Source organism: Dermacentor variabilis, chromosome 11 (genome assembly GCF_050947875.1).
Source record: "Dermacentor variabilis isolate Ectoservices chromosome 11, ASM5094787v1, whole genome shotgun sequence".
NCBI classification, from domain to species: domain Eukaryota; kingdom Metazoa; phylum Arthropoda; class Arachnida; order Ixodida; family Ixodidae; genus Dermacentor; species Dermacentor variabilis.
Window position 1 is genome coordinate 6171695 of NC_134578.1, and position 14772 is coordinate 6186466.

General features: G+C 41.3%; 1 protein-coding gene across 4 annotated transcripts in view; it reads right to left on the reverse strand.

The window, feature by feature from the left end:
* The window catches only part of LOC142564142 (uncharacterized), a 49778-nt gene extending 35989 nt beyond the window's left edge, over positions 1 to 13789 (reverse strand). The window contains exons 1-2 of one of the 4 annotated variants that reach the window (XM_075675002.1): positions 13584 to 13789; positions 8371 to 8461 (exon numbers count right to left, since the gene is read on the reverse strand). In XM_075675002.1, coding sequence (XP_075531117.1) covers positions 8371 to 8432 — 62 coding nt within the window. In that variant the 5' untranslated portion in view covers positions 8433 to 8461; positions 13584 to 13789. Of the gene's footprint in view, positions 1 to 8370; positions 8485 to 13583 lie in introns of all 4 variants that reach the window. The other 3 variants (XM_075675003.1, XM_075675006.1, XM_075675005.1) reach the window with 3 other exon arrangements.
* Between the last annotated feature and the right edge of the window lie 983 nt (positions 13790 to 14772).

Genomic DNA, 14772 nt, shown 5'->3' on the forward strand with positions numbered 1-14772 from the left:
GATTACATTCAGCAGTGCACAAATGATTGGTATCTCAATACACCCTGCTGCCCAGAGAGATTACTGTCTTGGCACTTTGTCTCTCTGTAAAACAGTTATGGGCTATTCCATGCGAGACGTGCCACACCCTATGAGTGACCGTCACCGATTCTCATGGGAAAAAATTGGTCTTGCTGGTGATAGTGTGAATGAGGTTTCACCAACGTATTTTTTTCGTTAAAATAATATTTGGTGATTAAGCACTCTTTGAAGTTTCTGCAAAAGAAGCAAAGTTGGTTGGAGGTAAATTTTTTGTAATCAAGTGTGAAACGATGTAAAATGAAAAATCTATTTTAGGATATTCTACTGGCATGTTTTTTCATGTGATGTCATGGGTGAACACATTTATTAATGTTCACATTTACTTGGCTCAGTTAAAAAGCAAGAAATTGTGCGTTGTCAGAATTTTTTTGCATAGACATCGTTAGGGTTTCAGCAATAACATTTTATTACCATTTTTTCCTATTGCGACAGTTTATGCTAAAAATAATTCTTGACCATGAAATTGAGTGCTTTCCCTGAAAGAGACTTCCAAATTTGGGCTATTTGGAAGTAACTTTCAGGGAAAGCACTGAGAGTCTTGGCCAGCTCCGACCTCGAGGATCAGCAACAGCTGATTGCGAGGGCCCAGGACATGGCCTGAGCTCAAGGCATTCTGGAATGAGGACGCCTCTCCAAAGCTGCATTCACCCAATAAAAATGTTTATTCTCTCTTCCAAATTTGGTACAGTCATTTTTGGCAATGTTCAAACCTAAATTAAGCATTAAGGCCCTCTAGATAAAAATACATGAGATAGCTCATTATACAAGCCAGCCTTGTAGCTTGTGATCAAGAAATTCATATTCAAGTAAATTTTGTTTGAGGCGAGAAAAACATTTATGAAATCCACTACCGATTTCACTGGCAGGCACTCCCTAACTGTGTCTTCACTGCAGAACTAGTATGTGCCACTAGCTTATTTTTTTGGCACGGATATGCGCTGTGGCTATTTTCCAAGCAAACGCATGTTGTGTCACTTGACATCAGTTTAAATACATTGTAAAGGGCGCATGTTCGTCAGTTCACCCCTTCTAATTTGGAAGCCTCGTGGCAGTCAGGTAGGCGAACACGGCATTGATGTGAGATCTTTAGTGTAGCTAACTTAGCCTCATTCTGTCCTATGCTGAGGCAGAATAATCAAACGGTAATCTCTTCTCTCCTGTCTATACTAAAACAAAAATGGCACTTGATCACACCCATGGACACTCATAGCAGACTACAGCCTGCAAACTGAAAATTTCTGTGTCTTTTATGCTACAGTAGGCACCGAGTGTCGATGGTTCAGGGCCTTGCATAAGTAATCTGTTGATCTGTAGTACTTACAAAACAACAAATCAGCGCCATTCACAATAGCTTATGTCTGATAACTATCCAGTCCTCACGGCAACCTCGAAGCTGTCAGGGTTCACTTTTATCACACAAATGTATTATCGTAAAACGAAGTTACGAGGGCATTAACATTCAAAAAGTGTAACCAGGTACTTCACTGCCATTTCCTGTGCATAAAGAAGCTTGCACATATATTTTATGCATAAAAAGTTCACAAGCATGGCAAAAATTCAATTTTCGCCCACTTGCGTTTTGCAGTGAAGGTACAGTTCAAGAATGCCTACTGGCGAGATTGGTTGCAAATTTGAAAAATCCTTCTCTCGCCTGAAACAAAATTTACTCAAACTAAAATTTCTGGATCTCAAGTGAAAAGGGCGGTGCATATAATGAGCTATTTCACGTACCTTTATTGGGAAGGTTACAACGTTTAAATTAGGTCTGAACATCATGAAAATGTGACTTTTTGCCACATTCGGAAGTAATTTTCTAGAAAAGTACTTGATTTCATAGCCAAACATTATTTTTAGCATAAACTATAGCAATGTGAAAACATAGTAAAAAAGTTGTGCCTGAAACATTAATGCTGTCTATGCAAAAAATTTCTGAAAATGCACAATCCTTTGCTTTTTAACTGAGTCAAAACAAAGGTGGAAAATTAATAAATGTGTTCACCTATGATGTCACATGAATGAACAATGGCAGTAGAATACTCTAAAATAGGATTTTTAATTTTACCTAATTTGACACTTCATTACAAAATATTTACTTCCAGCCAACTTTTGCTTCTTCATGTAAACTTCAAAGCGCACTTATGTCACCAAGATATTTTTTCGGAAAGAAAATAACTTTGGTGAAACCTGATTCACACAATCACCAACAAGCCCAATTTTTTCCAAAGGAATCGGCAATGGTCCTTTCTGCGGTCTGGGACATTTTGGGTGAAATGACCCTTATCTATAGATACATTACATAACCACCTCATTTGTTGGACAAGCTTTCTGCCCACGAATAAGAGAGTTCTGGTTAGTAATAACAGCATACCCTAAAGTGTGAATCCCACTTTCCGAGTGGTCAAGCAACTGGCTGCAGACTGCGTGAGCGTCCGAAACAGTGGTACATGCTGCGTTATAGATCTGTTTGTTTTATGTACCACATGGTACAAGCATATGGCATGACCAAGCTAGGTCTTACTGCGGCATTAGCCAGTTTTCTTTATTATTTAATTTCTTTTTATGTATTTATTTTTTGTTAAAGAAGAGGATGAAACAAAATTTGGGGGCCTCATTCGTTCTGTCATCTACGATGCAACCGGCCATTTGACAGAAATTGTGTCTGACCATTCGACAGAAAATGTGTCCTCACAGGTATCCCTCCGTTTCTTTTTATGTGATTCCCTTTGGATATTAGTGCTCTGCAGGGTAAAAAGGCAATGCCAAAGCACAAATCTTATATTTATCATTCAAGAAAATAGTGCCTCTTCCTCTCCACAATCACTCTCTCTGTCAGTGCAAAAGCTAGACAAAGGCGAAAAAGAGAAGACGATCACAGGCATGTGATCGTCTCTTCCTTTTCATCTTCGTCCAGTTATGCTAAGACATCAGGAATATATTCTAAGTCACCTAGTTGTCGCTACTAGTGCAGTATATGTATCATGCTGGTTTACCAACCACAGTGATAGCTAAGTTGAGCAATGCCACCGACCTCATACAGGAGGCTAATGTAGACATCGCACAGAGATTTCAAGTCTAGTAGACTTGAAATGTGTTAGAACGATGTTGGTGGCTGTTGGTTACTGTTGCTCCAAAAAGCTACACAGAGGTTCTTCAATGACCTTGTATGAACTGACATCGCGCAAATTCTCGGAGAACAAGCTAAAACATCTCAATATCATTCCGCATCACGGCAACACATTCATGCCAAACCACACCGGCTAACACACGCCAGAGAGGAGGAAAGGCTTGCCGCACACCCTTTCCTTCTTGTCATATCAAAAGGTCTATACTCGTTTTCTCACACTATGCCCTCCTATTTGGAACACCAACCACCCTGCCGCCATCCAAAAGGAGTGAAAAAGGCAGCAAAATGTTGACCACTAAATAGCTGTGAAGTCTCAAGATTGATTTGGCGGCACTTTAGGAATGTGTGTGAGGAGCGGTGGCGTGGGTGGGGGGGGGAGGAGGGGGGCTATGCGGCTTAAATTCGGGGGGCGCCCCCCCCTCCCCCCCCCCCGCTGTTGTGGCATGCCTGCACCTATTCATACTTTTCAAGTGTTGCATTTTGCCTGCGCCAATGAAGTAAAGCTGCACAATTTCAGAACTCCTCATGCCCATCGTGAACTGGTCCACAGTAGTGTCAGCAAACTGAACAGATCTATTATAGAAACGATGACAGCAACATGTGCTTCGAACAGAAGTAGCCAGCTGAGTTTCTTAGCGTGCTACACATCACTAGAAACACCCATGTGCAGAAAGTAGTTTTCCAAGTGTGACGTGGTGACAAGCCAACGTCCTTTTGTTGGGAAACTACACCCAACATCAGGACCTTGCGTTCGTATGCTTAAAAGTTTGCTCATGAGGCCTCGTCGAAAATTTCAGTTGTGTGTGAAAGTTGTGAAGCTCTGTGTAGAGAATTTTACGACAAACACTATTCAACTTGGTCCATTATTGAAAAATATAGAAGTTGCAATGCCTCATAGCCATGCTGGCAGGAAGTAAACTTCTCTGTCAGCATTGAAATTCTCTTCCTTTGGCTAAAATAGTGTTTGCAAATGGAATTCCTTCCGTGTCTTCTCCCATACCAGAGACAAAAGGCCTGTATATATTATGGCTTCCACCTTCTTTTTCTTGCTGCGCATCACCCTTCCAGGCAGTTTTGCATGTTCTGCAATAAATTATTCACAGAAGTCACATGCCACAATTGGTGACATTGCAGGCAGAGCATCTGATGTGGAGGGATTTACTTGTGCGAGCTTGATTACCTGGCAGAAAGCAGAACTACGTTGAGAGGAGGAGCACAAGGGCTTTTGTTTAAAATTTCCACTGTTGTTGCATCATGCAGCAGTTTGATATGTTGCATACAAGAATTTGGAGGACGCTTAAGCTTCGCTTTTAAGAGTGGAATGTGATAGTGTTCAAAGATCCCTGACCACTTCTCGCGCTTCCCGGCAAATGCAGCCTATGTAACCGTAATGTTTACCGGGAAATGCTCACAGTGAACGCTATGCCCAAAGGTGAGCCTTCTGGTTGAAATGTGGCCTCGTGCATGGGCCAGCATGCGGCGGAGGTGAGCGCCATCTGGAAGTGTTTCAAGAAAGTGGTTGTGCCGCTCTGTGGACTCTGAAATATTTACGCATCAGGGTGCATAAATGGCAGACACCGTCTCCAGTCTGTGCATTATAGAAACGCTGGAAAAAGGGGGTTTGTTTGAGTTTTCGTGAATTATGTTTTCTCGTATATTCGAATTACAATCCGAGAGCTATCATTTCTGTAGGCTGTGTGTAAGTTGTAGTTTATGATTTTTCCACGTATTTTAGCTTGAGAAATTCAATTAGTTCAGTGAATTTCCTGCGTCACATGAACGACCTGGGTATGTGTGGTTCAAAAATCTTTTTGCCAAAGCAACGTCCGATGTCAAACACTGGACGCAGACGCGGGACGATGGACGTTGGCGACAACGGATTTTCCGCGACTCGGGCTCCTTAACACTATCACGTTAAAATCGTAAGTGTGTGGTCTGTGCAACACACTTGTCTATTTGCAATTCTCAAGCCTGGTGAGGGAATTTGTGAATGTCCCATTCCAATTTATAAGAAGTGCCTAAAGAACTGAAGCCTCTTACTGGAACCAGCGTTTCAGCAAATCACTTTGCCGAAACGTTCACTCCAGCTGGAGACTTCCCTTTTTCGACCATTGCTTATTATTTCAAGCCGCTATCTGCTTCTGAACCCCCCCCCACACCCCCATCTTTATCGTTTTCATTCCAATTTACAATTGACATGCCAGTTTCCAGAAACTGGCATGTCACAAAATTTCTACAACTGCCTCGAATAGGGTAAGGGTTATCTAATGCATGCATAAAACAGATAGTGCAATAAGAAGTCAGGCATGGAGAGAAGTGCGTGAGCACAGAGGAAGCAGGACAGTCATGTGCCGAGTACAAAGCATTACAAGAAGTCTGCATGCAATGCGAGAATTCTTATGCTACGCAAGGCAGCTGTATGAAATTGCTCATTCTGAAAAACCTTAATATTTTATATAAGATTTCTTCAAACAAGGAAAACAAACGAACAACAATATATCTGCACCTTTGCATAACTGAAAGTTCTAGTACTTGCAGCAAAAGATCAGAAATGCACATATATGTACTTACATATCTTATATGATGTATATTTTAGTAATTTGATGTTAGAATACATAAAATGTTCGCATCATGTTGTAACAAGGTGAGGACGTAGCACCTTTTCAGACATTTCTCAGTTTATGCTTACAATGAGGTGAACGAGACCTTTTTTTCTGGTATTTACCTGGTCTGTGTGTTTGCGTGAGTTGCAAGAGAGACATCTAGGCACTTTTGCTTCTGAAAATTCATGTTTCCTTAGGTACTATGGAGATCAAACACACACTTTGCTCTGTTTGTCCCTAGCTGAGCTTCATTGTGCAACAGCGGATAAATACTCAGGAATGAGCTCTCCCTCCATTCATGTTTCATGGCGTCGCGCCAAAGCTCTGCGTTTATGACAGCAAGGCTCTCGGCCCAAATTGTGTGTTGAATAGTTTTGTTTTTTCATTTTTTTAAGATAACTATTTCTGCATCCTTATATCATTTCCCCTTTGGCTTCTGCTGCAGATTTTTTTTCCCTATGCTTAACCACAAGGCCTGACACAGAGGGTCCCTGCTAAGGAGAGTGAGGCGACTCGGCATGGTGGGGGAGGTGGGGCTTAGGTAGATGCCGTTTTAGCGGCTACAGACCAATGAATAATAGTACATTGTTACCGTGATTTTGCTTTATTGCAAAATATTCATTTGAAAGTTATAGTGAAGTTTTTGTTCATGGCTGTGCAGAGCATACGCAGAGCAGCCTGCGGCCTGTATTGTCAAGATCGCCTCCCACTACTGGCGACTCTAGCACTGGCAGAGCCACCTAATGCACTCTGCAAAATGACAAACCTTATGTTACGAGCACCTCAGTGACACGGGCCACCACTGATGACAAACAACTGCCATTTTGCCATTACAGACTCTGCATCGCCTGCCACGATAGTGTTTCGATGAAGCTTAGATGGTGGTTAAACAGAGCAAAGCGTCGTCCTTCATAGTGCCTAGGCAAATGCACATTAGAAGAAAGCATCTTGAGCAAAACGTCCCCAGATCTCTCTCTGGGGACTTTCTGACTTTGGCAAACATGAGAAACAAGCTCTCGTATAAGATAGTACAGTGCTAACAAGGTGCACCCATACAAACAAAATATGCCTGCTCTTTTGCACTCACCTGCAGAGAATATTAAGTAAAAGACTTTATGTCCACTCATCACACACACAGCACATAAGCGAATATTTGAGTCACTGTGGTCATATACAAACATCCGCTGAAACTTGTGATTACCCTATACATTTAAAAAAAATCACACCTGAAAAAAAGTGTACATCCACAATTTGCTTTAAACCCTTTGCGGCAATAAGGATTTACCCCCTTCCAGTCATTATGGTCAGGAACTATTTCACATGCTTTGAATGCAGCTCTCAAGTGAATAAACACATAGTAGAAGATAATGATCAATATCCGGGCAAGGGAACAAGAGTTCAGGATCGCCAGTCAGCCTCTAGAGTCTGTGAAGGAGTACGTTTACCTAGGTCAATTAATCACATGGAACCCTGATAGTGAGAAGGAAATTCATACAAGAATAAAAATAGGTTGGATCGCATACAGCAGACATCGTCACCTCCTAACTGGAAGCTTACCATTGTTATTGAAAAGGAAGGTGTACAATCAGTGCATTTTACCGGTGCTGGCATATGGGGGCAGAGACTTGGGGACTGACAAAGAAGCTTGAGAACAAGTTAAGGACCGCGCAAATAGCAATGGAACGAAGAATGCTAGGGGTAACATTAAGGGAAAGAAGGAGAGTGGTTTGGATCAGAGAGCAAATTGGTATAGCCGATATTCTAATTGACATTAAGAGAAAAAAATGGAGCTGAGCAGGTCGTGTAATGCGCAGGTTAGATAACTGTTGGACCATTAGGGTTACAGAATGGGTACCAAGAGAAGGGAAGCACAGTAGAGCATGGCAGAAGACTAGGTGAGGCAATGAAATTAGGAAATTTGTGAGCACTAGTCGGAATCAGTAGACGCAGGACAGGGGTAATTCAAGATCGCAGGGAAAGGCCTTCGTCCTACAGTGGAGATAAAATAGGATGATAATGATGATGAGCAGGAGAATTATTTCAGAAAATATTTGTTTTTCCTAAGGCCTTGTACAAATACATAGTCTCTAGCTAGCATACTGTAGTGAGATCACCACATGAAATATTTTTCTTAAGTTCCTCGCCGTCATTTCTTCAGGGTTCTCATCTGAAAAAATTTGCTGGCTGGCCAAAGGCGAAATATATTCTTTGTCAGAGCTACAATTGTCTTCAGATTCACTAAGATCATGCAAGTACTTTCCGTTAAAAGCATGGTTAAAAAAAGTGTTGCCATCCTCAACGTTCTGCTACACAAAAAGTGCTCTTGAATTTAGGTCCTTAAAGTGTGCCACTTAAAAGTGCTGTCCTCACATTCAGATGCTGCAAAATGCAATTAACAATAGCTGGAAAAGTTTCCAAAATCTACCACAATGCTCACACAAAAAAAGAACTAGTGCACGCAAGCATGTGCTCATCATGCTGTGATGCCTGGCCGCAAAGAATTAGAACAGATGTTTGTTGCACTATACTTCCAAGAAACAACAAAATATATAAGGTACTTACGATACAAGCGGAATGTCCCAGGCCATCACCAAGTTCTCACTATTGCTTGAAGGTTCATCCATGGATGCCGTGAGCAGATCGGCACAAGTCACTGTGAAAAAAGCAGTAAAGTAACTGTGCGTTTTGTGATGCTGTCTGGCCACCCAAAGCAGAATTTAGTACACAGCAAGTAACTGGCCAAATTAAGATTGGATAGCCGTCAAGACAGTAATTACTATGGAACCTGAATTCTCCGAAAGCGCAACAAATTGTGATACCTTTTAATGGGACCATTTCAATATGCGCACCAAGAGCAGCACAGCTTCCAATGAGAATACAGTAAAAGTTATCGAAACTTCATGGTTAAGCCTTTGTCTCCTTTAAAATGCAATGTAGTTCTTCTTTACTGATAAACAATTAACCAGACCCAAACCTATATTTCAAAACCAGACATCATGATGAACTTAATGGAAAACTTCAGGCCAATGCTGCTAGCCATTCTTCATTTTATTGCGACAGCAGTTAAATACTGTGTCTGCCTGTCCATCTTTCCCATTATGCCTTTGTCATCACTGTCACCATTAAGTTGTCGTCAGGCCAACTCCTTATCGTCAGCTGCACTCTTGCCATTTGGCGAAGCAAAAAAAAACTGCCTGAACTCGCCACTGCAAATCAAACTCATGCTCATGTGGCAATCTGGAGTTGGGAGCTCAATGTGGACAGGGCGGCACTGCTAAAATGTGGATTCTGGTACAACAGCAGACCTTGTTTTATTTGTGTTTAAGAAGCAAAATTGCGCACCATAAATCCAGCACAGAGTTTCACGAACACTCGCATGCGCCACCTTTACTGAAAAGTTTAATAACATTGTTATTGAGGCATTTTAGTGAATTCAGATAAAAGACAAGTCCTTGTTTATAAACAAGAACTACCCAAAATATTAAAAACAAGATCAATTGATACATCCATGAGAGAGAGAAAGAGAGAGAGTGATGTAGTCCTCTGCATCAGTGCAGATGGTAACAGTGTTCAATGAAAACATGGACATCACAGAAAACAATTTACGTCAGAACCATGTGGCAAAGATTTAAAGATAAACACATAATAAATAGGACAAAACAACTACTCACGTTCCTGCATCCTGGCTAGGCCTTCTATTGCACACCAGACAACCATTAAATACGGCTAAATTTTATTGTTTATGAGGCTGTGAAGAGGCACTTTCAAAAAAGCCTGGGATTCATTGCTGTAACTTACAAATTTACTGTTACACGTAATAGGGTGCATCTTTCCATTTGATTCAAACAATGCTAGTCCTAATCTATGCTCTGATATCATCATCCATATTTTTTAGCACACAGCTCTCACCAAAAGCTTTCATTTTTAAAAATTAACGATAGTTTGGCCATATGCATCAGAAATGTCACACCACAGATTGCATCACTTTTCGTTGCTACTCAAAACAGAGCATGTGCGTGTGCCCACATTAAATGTTTCATCTTCCTCGGGTCTTTTGCAACTGCACTCTTTCATCCTTTTGTTGTGGATGTTCCAAAACATTCCTATTAAGTTTGTGAGGAAGCACTTGGTTATTATTGCTTCGCAGAGTTCTTCAAATGCAACCAGTGTTTGGAATAACGATTAACTTTCACTGAAATGCGTTGTGCATGGTACAAGGACAAGCTATTTGCAGCGTAAATCATGTTGGTGTCGTGGCTGAGTGGTCAAGGTATATTCCCGGCTAGAGGGCCGAAGTTGAAATCCTGTGGACATTGTAGAACATGATTTCTTTATGTGTTGAACAACCAATGGGTTGTCTTAGGTGGTCATGTGACCATCTTGCCATTAACAATGCCTCAATTACTCGAGATGAAGTTACAAGCACAATCAGAAGCCTTATAACACCACCTCTATGTCTGTGGAGATGAAGCCACACCAAAAAAGTCTTTGGCTTTCAGTTCAACTTCAACAGGAGGTCAAGATCTCACACACTTATCTCACAATACACAGTACTACATTCTAAATTAATGAATAATAGCTCACAGTGCACACGATGACAACAACTCTTCAAAATTTAAACAATGAATCTATACTTGGGCTATAAAGAATGCTTTATTACATTCTGGAGAAATCACTGACACCAGAAGCAACAATATTCATGAATGGCTCTGCTCACCAGCAGACAGAGCCATCTCATCATGAGGGAATTTAAAGTGTAACAGCGGACATAGACAACACAGATACATAAAGAAAAAGTGGCAGTATCATCTCGAATTTCTTTGTGTGCAACAGCTGTTTTGCTTCGAAATCCTTAATGATGCACATCGACTATCTAGTCCGGCCTTCCATCTTAGGGCAATGAATGACAAAAACATTCACATCAGCAAAATACTGCATGGATTTCAACTATGGCTAGTACTATCTTGGAAAGTGGCATCAACTTATTCATATGATCATCGCTAGTCACACCAAAAGTATATTATTGCAGCTGGCTACACTTTCATAAGATAGAAAATCACAAACAACCTGATAAGGGCACAGTCTAACCCTACCTGCAAATAACAGCATAATGACCACAGCAATCTATCACCCCCATAGATTTAAAATGCACACAGGAGCAGTGTCAACCAGGTGTGTTTACGTGCAACCTTACAATTAAAATGAAGCAAACATTGCATGCCTAAATGGACACTAAAGGAAGATATTAATTGGAGCTGGATAGAGGGATTAGGCATCTGTAATGAATTTGTCATTTATAGTGAGAAAAGAGCTTTTGTGAGAAAGTAGATGACAAATATGGCAAAAAATCAGCAACAAATGACAAAACAAAAATCACAGTAGTGCCACCTATTTTGTGACATCAGCACTGTTTAATTCAGAGAGAGCTGCAGAGAAGGACGTCACATGGAATAATGACTTGCCCATTTTGATGCAGACGATTCAAATAAAGGAGCAGCAACGAGGCTTTAAATGGTAATTTTCTATGCAACAAAATCATATATTCACACACAAGAAATAATGATAGACAAATAATCTATGAATCAAACTGCTTATTATTTTCCTTTGGTGTCTCTTTAAGCAGAATGCTATAACTAACAGCTCAGAAATGCAACAGCTCATTTGACACCACCGACATCATTTAGAAAACCTACAATTTTATATATAACCGAAGACACAGTTGTGCATGCAGCAACCAAGTAGCACCATTCTAGTGTGACTTGGTCTGAATTAGGGCATCACAGCAGACATACAGAGAAAAACAGCCATGCGGATGAAGCATCACATCTGATTATGATACTGTATTGAGGTAAGTATGTGGTAGAGTTCGACACAGGCCTAACAATATAGGGAACAGGTAGCCAGTGGCACACTAGCGCAAATTTGTTCCATGGAATGGGGAACATGTTCAAAGACAACACTGAATTCAAGTAGTGAGAAGATACCAAAATTTCTGGATAGAGCAAGTCTTTTATATCTCTGTCCTGTAGTCAATGTAATTAGGCTAAGATTATCATGGTGACTTCTGTCCAGGGGCGTGCATATTTTGCTTAAAATCTGAAAAAAGTTTTTTGCTTACAACTGCAGTGTACTGTTCTTGCTTAAGTTTCACAGAAATACCACATTTTGAGGTCTATGCCATTCAGTGTAACACTTGCCACTTGGCACTTAACACTTGGCACTTACCAAGTTATCAGGGAAAAAATGCAAGTTGCCTTGGTTTATGGGGATGCAAGCTGCTGCGAAGGCCGCACTAACTTGTGTCACTGTCTTTCGGCAGCTGCAGTAAGCAGCAATTCAGGGAGGGTTGCCACATGCTGCCAACTACCCTGAAACATGCCGCAACCTCCTCTGAGTGGGTGCTTTCTGCAGCTATCAGCAGGCATCGACACAAGTTTATGCTAGCACTGTCTCAGCAGCAGCTTGCATCCCCATAAAGAAAGGCAACTTTGTGATTTGTTTTCTTAAAGACCAGGCAAGTGATTGCGCCAAGTGTCACAGTGGACGACATAGGCCAGTGCAGTAGGTAGCACAATATCTTTCTTTTTTTAAGACTTTAAGCAGCATATGGCACATCCCTGTATGTAGATGTCAAAACTAAATTCAGGCTAGATTTACAGCTAGAGATACTGCTTGTAATCCCCAACTTAAATTTGGGCAGCTATGGTGCAATCACATTCGCAATACTAAATGCGGAGGTTTATGGCCAATACTGTTAGCAGCTGGGATGGATAATGATTACTACACATTCAATGAAAAGCAGTAGTAGAACAAGTAATGTCGTTGGAGCCAAGTTTAAACAAGAGGACCTGTCATCGTCAGGGCTGCCCTGACTGTGGCAAGTCCCCTAGCTGAAATGATGGCACCAGCACTTGTTCTACCTCTGCCTGTAACTTCAAGCTTCTGTGTTTGGATTCAATTAAAAGTTACCTGTCACTACACATTGCCAATGTGGCAGAAGCTTTGTCATTTACACACATTCATTCCTGACAGACGTTGCGCAAATTTTAAGTACATGCTACGCGGAATTTATGTGCATGTTGCTGCATAATGAAAATTAAGGTCGCTACAATATAGAGCCTGAGACGCTGTCAACTGCAAGCGTGCAAGATGGCGCCACTGCGAGCCAGACGAGTTGCCATTGGCCGGCAATCCACGTGCCGACTTCCGGTTGAGAAGGTAGCAACACAAACGCATGGTCGACATTCGACATCAAAGCGAGTACTTCTTGCACGTCATGCATCACGCGAAAGAAAGTATCAATCGCAATATATGCAACAAAAGGAGGGGCAGCTCCATGCACTGCGCGGTCAAACAAAAGAGTACAGAATTTAAATATTTCATATTGCCGAATGAAAATAATGTGCGCAAGGCAGACGCTATGACTAATCCCAACCACAAATCGCTACTGCATCTCTATACTATACCACCAACACAGACATGCGCACACCACAAGTTGCAGAAGTACGGATAATCCCTAGTGGCTGATCTACACAGTACACTCGTAACGGCTGACCACTGTACAAAACAAGATCGATCTGCCTAATCCCGCCCTTTCGCCATACTAAACGGCGCCTGACATTCAAATATCAGTAGAACCGAATTACATGCAATCCCACGCAGAAATAAACACAATTCTTGCGTTTCGTTTTTGTCGAGCCAGCTTCAAAAGCATCGAAACGCTGTGTTAAACGGTAAATGTTAGCAACATTTGGAAGTGCGTATGATCGACTCACGATTTCACGATGATGTTCCCGACAAGAATATTAACCAAAGGTGAAGTAGCGGACAGCAAGAAGGGACGCAAATTAACGACGGATACATCTACAGCGTCAGGGAACGATAAAAAAACCGAGCTAAGCCTTGTTGGCAACAGAGTATACGCTAGATGTCGCACCCGATGCGGCGCTTGTGTTTTCGCGATTTGTCGCCTGTTAGGGTTAGCAGTGGTTTTAAAATTTGCGGGCCATTAGCGTCAGCCGATTTGCTGAAATGTACTGCACAACATGCAAACTTTATTTGGCCTTACATAATTAGGTTAATATTAACAAGGCTCGCTCGCTAATTTCTTGCTTTTTATCCCATCAACAAAGAAACCGAAAGCGGAAACAACAAACGGTACCGGAACTTGTGTTGATCCCGCAGCGGTAGATATCAATATCAAATCAAGGCATCTTGTGGAGCTTCAAATATTACAACCATGCAGCCAAAAAAGTAAAATCATTTGTTCATAGTTAAGTGCCACCTTCACATAAATTTATTGTAAGATCGGAAGTGTGCCCATAGCACTGATCGAAACACTTCCACGAAGTAATAAATTATGCAATGTAGTTTACAAACACGTACGTTTTATTTTAGGTCATAAAGCTGATTTCACACGCACTATTTGCCTTAAAACCATGCAGTCATTTAGATTCTGTCAATTAGTGTTATTAAAGTTTGTAAACTTTTCAGAAATATTTTCTTTGTGCTTTTATATGTGTGCATTAAATTACATTATTAAACTGCAAATTTATGCAAAATAAATGTTCTGCAAGTTCTCTTAAGCGGATAATTTTTATAATAGATTGTGTCCAAAACTCGACATATGTGACGTATTCCTTGCTCCTAAAACCCATTCCGTCGCATTCAACCAGGAAAAACATAACCTTTAATATTCACATTGTAAATTCAGGGGCACTACTGTATGATGCGTGGATTTGGACACCACCAATAACGCAACTCCACTGTGATCGATAAGTTTGGCGGAAGCCAGCAGAAGTTCGGCAACAATATTCCGCGATCATTGTTGCTCGTTTTTTAAGACTCCAATGTGACGCCCAACGGTCCAAGCCGTTCAAACGGGCTCACCTCCTACGGTGCGCAATGGTGGGCACATCGGAGACGGTGATCGCGAATTATGCGGCCAGACTTGCCGTGAGCATG